At 46.7% G+C, this 6,773-nt stretch overlaps 1 protein-coding gene across 1 annotated transcript in view; it reads right to left on the bottom strand.

The window, feature by feature from the left end:
* Positions 1-3,146: 3,146 nt before the first annotated feature.
* LOC109322450 (secreted Ly-6/uPAR-related protein 1-like) overlaps positions 3,147-6,773 on the bottom strand; it is a 7,908-nt gene continuing 4,281 nt past the window's right edge. The window contains exon 3 of the mRNA XM_019553510.1: positions 3,147-3,679. Within this exon, the coding sequence (XP_019409055.1) occupies positions 3,462-3,679 (218 nt within the window). The 3' untranslated portion in view covers positions 3,147-3,461. The remainder of the gene's footprint in view (positions 3,680-6,773) is intronic.

Here is a 6,773-nt window from a genome sequence, read left to right as displayed (position 1 = left end):
GTTTTGTTTCAAAGCTGTTTTGACGTGTCTCGAGCTTGAAACAGTGAAATTGAAATGAAACAAAAGGCTTCAAAGCAGCTTTGAAACAAAATGAGGGCACTCGTTTTGAAACATTTCGAGTTTCGAAGCCAGGGTTGCTTGTAGCTAAACAGTAACTAAGGGTGGGGGGAGGGGAAAAAGAAAGGACTGCTCTCATATTGCATATAGCTCCATGTTTGATTCCCCAGCTCTCTGATTATTTCCCCAGCTCTTCCTGGGGGGTGCGGGTCCCTGGATCTGCATGTGGGATGACAGGAGACTGCCGCTGCTGGCAAGTGATAAACGTTTTGCTTTGAACAGTTTGAGGTGCAGTTTCCCAGGCACCCCTGCTCCTATCTCCTTGAAACTTGGCAGACATCATGCCCTCAGAAGGGGCTACCATCCCTGCATTTTTATCTGAATCAGGCAAGAAATGACAAGGTTATAGGCATTTTCATGAGTCCCTATTATAGCCTATGGGCAAAACGTTGAAATGCGTTGAAACAGAGAAATGGTTTCGATGAAACAAAACAGAACAGTGCTTTGAAACAGCAAAATGAAACATTCTTCCCTGGAAAGGGTGAAATGGAAGTCAAAATAAAACAGTGCTGTTTTGCACAGCCGTAATGTCCAGCACTACCTGGCAGGGAGGAGCTTCTCTGTGGGCCATCCTTGGCACCTGCACAGGTGCTGCATGAGGTGGGCAGACGTGGTGCCCAGCACGTGTTGTCAGCAGAGCAGCAGAGCACTGACAAAGCTGTTGTGCGTGTGGACGAAGCACTGCTCCAGGTAGAAGGCATGCAGGTCCCAGACCAGCAGTTGTGTGCACACCTCGAAACGAAGCAACACGTGCAGCGTACAAGTGGCAGCCCAGCCTGGCCTGAGGACTGAAATACAGATCTGCCTGCTCTGAGCTTGACTGGGGTCTCAACTGACACCTTTCATAGAAGCAGCACGGTGGCTGCTGTGGTTCCCCTGCTTTATCTGTGGCAGGCTCGGGTGTCTTGTGCTGTGCCAGGGGTGTCAGTAGTTTTAGTAAGAGTTTAGATGATGGGTTTGTCTGGGATGGTTTGGTTCGGGCTGATCCTGCCTTGGGTAGGGGGTTGGACTAGATGTGACCTCTGGAGTTCCCTTCCAGTCCCATTTCTCTATGATTATGATTCATCTCCACATCCCCAGGGCTTGCTGCTTGCAAACACGCTGGTTTAGCACAGACATGTGCAGGGGTTGGACTGGCTGCCCCTGGAGGTCCCTCTACATGGTCAGTTTATTTCAGGGTGAAGAAGATGAGGGGAGACACAACAGCAGTTGCAAATATTTTAAATCAAGTCTTCAAATCAAGGGAAGTGATTCTTCTGCTCTGATATAGTGCCATTAGTCCCATAGTTGTTATAATTAAATGCACGGCTCTCACTCAGATTCATAAAGCAAAATCAAGCCTCATTGAACATCTGGACAGTGCCTCCAATACGTCAGTCAGTCATTTATGCATCTGAGTTAATATTACTACACTGGAGTTAAGGCTTTTATCTAGAGATAAAAACAGTTTGTGGGGCTCTGAAGTAGAAAAGAGACATTATCTGGAACAGCTAATGGACAAAACTCCAGAAGAAAGGATAGTTTGAATAGTGGGACATCAAGAGCCATTAGAAAGGACTGAAGGTGTGGAGTAGAGAGAGATTAGCAGGATTCCAGGAGATGACAATGAGCCAAGAAGTTCATTGACCGTCTCAGCCCTGCCTGAATAGAAATGCCACTGCCTTTCCCAGGCAGTTGGTTTTAAAGTTTGGATGGAGCAGCAATCAAAGGGGTTGCAACTGCACCACCTGTGCAGGTTGTCCAGAGAACCGGGGAATCTCCATCCTTGGAAGCCTTCAAGAGCAGTTTGGACAGACACTGGGCTGGGATAGTGCTGCCCGAGCAGGGGGTTGGATGAGATTTGACCTCATGAGGTCCCTTCCAGCCCCATTTTCCTATAATCCCATGCTCCCAGCTTGTGGTGTTCCCACCTGCACCAGTCCCACAACTATCATGACCCTGGGCTATTTGGCATCTGGTGGGTGCTGGAATAAGGCAACCTTCCTCTCACCATCTCTGCCTCCTGGAAGTGGGGGCATTTAAGGGCGCAAAGGTAGAGGGGGATCCCTCACAATGGGGGGCTGCTTAGATGGCTGGGACCCTGCTGAAATGCCCTGCCAATCTCCAGAGCCCCACTTCTGCCTAGATTGAAGCTGGTACTGATGGGAGGAGGGACCTTTTCTTCCAGCCCTTGTGCTACGGACATCACTGGCAACTCCAAGGCATTGATTATCCCAGGGGTAAATGGAAGCTATGTGGAAAGAAACACCGGTGGACGTGACTTTATTTGTGCAGAACCACTGGACATGATTTTATTTGCCGGATACTCACAGCCCTGCCAGGGGCAACAAGAGCCTCTAAGCTCCCTCCTGCTGCCAGCTTACCCTTCTTGGGGGACCGCATGGAAGGGCTTTGTGCATTGCAACAGTGCAAAGGGGGAAGTTCAGCTCTTCTTCACGATGGGGCAGGAAATACCTGCCTGCTGTCCTTCAGGTGTGCCTTCTTTGAGAGCAGGGACATGCTTCCCCTTTGGCCCCTTGAACTGTCAGGCTTCCTTAGGAAGAGGTGGCTTATGAGTAGGAAACGAAGGAGCCCTGGTATCGCCGCACGGAGACCTTGTTCTACCTGTTGGGAGTCCTTCTCCAGGGCTCGCAATGAGTCGGGATGCTCCTGGTTACCAGTTAACTTCCTGCCGACCCACGGGCTCTCTTGGTGGAGCCTCCACGCTTGTTTTGAGTAAGGCTGGAAGCCAGGTCTCCTGATGTTTGGACCAAAGGGTTTGCTGAGCAAATTCCCGAGAGACAAGGAGCAGCCCCCACTGATTTGGGGTGGGATCAAGCAGAAAATCTGTTTCTGGGACACCAGGTCTGGGGGTGGCAGTGCTTTGGAGCTGGGAACGAGCAATGAAAGCGGTGCAGACAGAGCTGAGTGCACAAATCAGCTGGGCGTCCGTGAGAGCTGGGAGCAAAGAGGCTCAGATTCCCCATGCACCAGCCAGCCATTATGCCCCTTCCTGGACTCATTGGCTGGTAAGGTGAAGTCATTTTTCCCCCCTGTTCCTGCTACAGCCCCAAAGCAGAGCAGCGGAGAGAACAACCCTCCTCACCCCCCACCCCCAGATAGCCTGGCCCTCCCTGAGCTCCCATACCTGCAGGGCCAAGATAGTAGGATGCAGCCCACCCATTTCCAGCCTAGTAAATTTTGCTGCAGGGTTCAGCATCTGGGTCCTCCCAGGTCCTTTCAGGTTCAGTGCCATGGATCAAACCATGGTTAACAAGAGCAGCTTATTTCCACGAGCGCCTAAATATTCCACGTGCCGGAGCCGCTCAGTTCGGGGGGTCCTGTCCTGGCACCGGGAGACCGCCTTACAGGGGGGCCTTGACGAGGATGCAGAGGACAGCAGCCGTAATCCCCAGTGTGGCGTGGTGGGCTTTCAGCCCCACAACCCCATTAGGGTTGGAGTTGCAGAGGTCAGTGTAGCAGCAGGAAACGGGGTGCTTTTCCCCAATTCCCCAGGGAGAGGATGGCACGCACCTTGAAGAACAGCCTCTGGTAATGGTGATGTTCCCAAAAAATGGATAACCTACGGGGGGGGGGAAAGAAAGAGAAACAGTGAAAGAAGGCTTATAATTTGGTGGGGGGCCCTGATGCTCATTTACCATATTTATTCATTGACCATATTTATTTAGCATATTTAACCACTTATTCTTTTTTATTATGTACCATATTTATTATCATATTGATTCATGTACAATATTTACTTACCATATTTATTCACTTATTGCTTTTATCATTTACCATATTTATCATGTATCGCATTTACCATATTGATTTACCATATTTATCCATCTTTTACTTTTATTATTTACCATATTTATAATTTATCACATTTATTCATTTACAATATTTATTTACCATATTTTATCCACTTATTATTTACCATGATTATTACTTAATATTTTTCTTATTGACCATGTGTATTCATCTACCGTATTTACCATAGCCCCCTGACCCACCACATTTCGAACAGAAATCCATCATTCAAAAACATTTCTGCCCGGATGTGGTCTAAGTTTTTTGCAAGAGAAGAAATGCTCACATAGTTTTCTATAGACAATAAATGAGGGAAAGCGTCTTCTGAGAGGAGGCGTGAAGTCCCAAAGTGTTGAGAACTGCCATGTTACAGCATGTATAAGCATTAGCTTTAGCCTGTGGTCTGCATCTCTCCAGGGCGAAAAGCTTCCCATAGCATTAGCAGTCTTTACTAGAGTCTGGGGTATACATGGAGGTCTCTTTCAGTCCACCCCCACTCTCATTTCTGGCAGGGGGGTTTCATCTGGCTCTTCTTCCTATTGAAGATAGCTAGCAACGTGCCACGACCAGCTGATGGCAGCTGAAATCATGAAGCATTTCATCCACTTTGAATGCCAGGGTATGCTGCAGGCTTTCTGGATGGTCTTGCTGCTTATATTCCAAGCTCATTTCAAAAAGGGTCAGGGCGTGCAAAGCCTCTGTGCTCAATAACCATGTGTTGCCCATTGGTACCCTCAATGCACCCAATGCTGGGGCTGCACATAGGGAGACTCAGTCTTCTTCCTCTCTTATAGCCTAGTTCTGGACTTACTTCATTGCAAATTCGAGGGGATGCAAGTTTGTGTGATGCCAAGTTGCTTCTGCCACGCACTGTTACCCCCGTGTGTGGCAAGTCAGACAGTCTGAGATGCTAGCAGGAAATCAGGGCCGGCCTTTTCTTTTTTGGCACCAGAATTTTTAGGGAAGCCGAATGAAGAGCGGCACCTGAGGTCCCCACTTTATTTAGGGCTTGTTTCTCCATGATGATGGGCCCAGGCTAGCAAAGGAAGCCTGGGAGATGGCATAAAGGAAGCAGAGATGTGAAGTGCCACCAGCCCAGAGACAAATGGATTCTTCTCTTTTCCCCCAATGTTTCTTTCAAATGTGGGTCTGGACTTTTCCACCCGCATTCCTCTTAGCTGATGCCATACCCTTGTAGGTTGTTTTAGGTTAACCCATTCTATAAGGTGAGGGATCTATTTTAATAGTTGCAATTAGGATGATAAAGGTGTTTTCTGTGTTAGCATACAAAGGTGCTTGAGCATCTGAGTTCAGAGGCTGAGTTGAGCTATATACAGTCTTTAGTTTTGCAATATAAGTCAAGCTATATACAGTCTCCCAGTTTTCTTGCTGGGATCCTATGACCCCAGCTGACTTCCTGCCCCTGGGGCAGGGGGCTAGACTCAATGATCCTCCCGGGTCCCTTCCAGCCCGAATGTCTCTGAAATCTATGAAACCTATGAAAAATGTGTTTGGCAAGTGCATCTCTCTTAGCTGACTGCTGTGCTTCATACTCTTAGAAATGCCACTTTAGATTTCCAGGCAGATACCATTTATGCTGATTTGTGCCCCAGGCACTTAAGTACCCATATCTTTGTTCTGCTGTCAAGATAACTAGGTGGGGGGTAGCTGAAGTTTTAAAGGCTATGGGTTGTGAACAAGTGGTGTGTCAAATAGGGGCAGGTAAAACTCATGCTCCATTTCAGTTGCTACATCAGCACAACAGAATAATATAGTTCATTATATACTATATACAGGATAGTGTAGCCATATACTTTATTATTGATTAGTGATTTACTTTACTAGTTACTCTATACAGAATAGTATACTTTATATATACTTAGTATACTTATATTAGTTACTGTACAGGAACTCATGGAACCAGAGGGACAGCCTTCCATCTTCAGCTCCCTTTGTGCAAAAATGAAGTTTATTTCCTATCTATGGGGACTTTTTACCATCTCGTACCATCTACGCTTTTCCCAGAGCCTGACGAAGGGACTTTGATCCCAAAAGCTTGCAGAAAAGGACAATTTAGTTGCCATTTTCCAGTTGGTCTAATAAAAGGTATCATTTTGGAACCAAGAGTTCTAGTTTTTTGTATGTATACAGACTAGTAATATAGTTTATATATTACTGATTTGCTTTATTAGTTACTCTATGCAGAATAGTATACTTTATATATACTTAGTAGACTTATATTACTCACTATATACAGACTAGTAATATACTTTACTTACTACTCATTTGCTTTATTAGTTACTCTATACAGAATAGTAATATACTTTATTATTTACTAGTGATTTACTTTATTAGTCACTATATACAGAATAGTACACTTTGAAACACCACTTAGGTATGGGCTCTAGCATCCTAAGAATGAAGGTTGGTTATTGTCATGGAAAAATCTTAAGTGTATGCTGCCAACACAGAAGAGCTGGGACTGACGCGCGCATTTAACTGTGAGCGGAAAATCCCAAGGCTCACCCAGCACGTGCCCCTGGGTGACCTGAGGACCTGTCAGTCATTACTGACCTACTTGCCACACAGACGCATGCTCAGTTACAGCAGTGGTGTTACCTCTCAGCTCCACGTTTTTGGGGACCCTGACACAGGACGCAGACTGTCTGACTCACAAAGAATCGCCCCCCCCCAAACAGAAGCTGATTAAGATGCAGTGCGAGACGCACCTAAAACCCTCCAGATAAGGGTGACAAAGGTGAAACCACTGCCTTAGGTCTCATTTGCGTCTGAGATGGGGCCAGATGACCATTCATTTACATGAGAGATGGAGAACAGAAAGCCTGAAGCAGAGACTGCAGTGA

The sequence above is a fragment of the Crocodylus porosus genome, unplaced genomic scaffold, assembly GCF_001723895.1.
Source record: "Crocodylus porosus isolate Cpor-Errol unplaced genomic scaffold, CroPor_comp1, whole genome shotgun sequence".
Taxonomy (NCBI): Eukaryota; Metazoa; Chordata; order Crocodylia; family Crocodylidae; genus Crocodylus; species Crocodylus porosus.
This window is presented reverse-complemented; position numbering and strand designations above follow the sequence as displayed.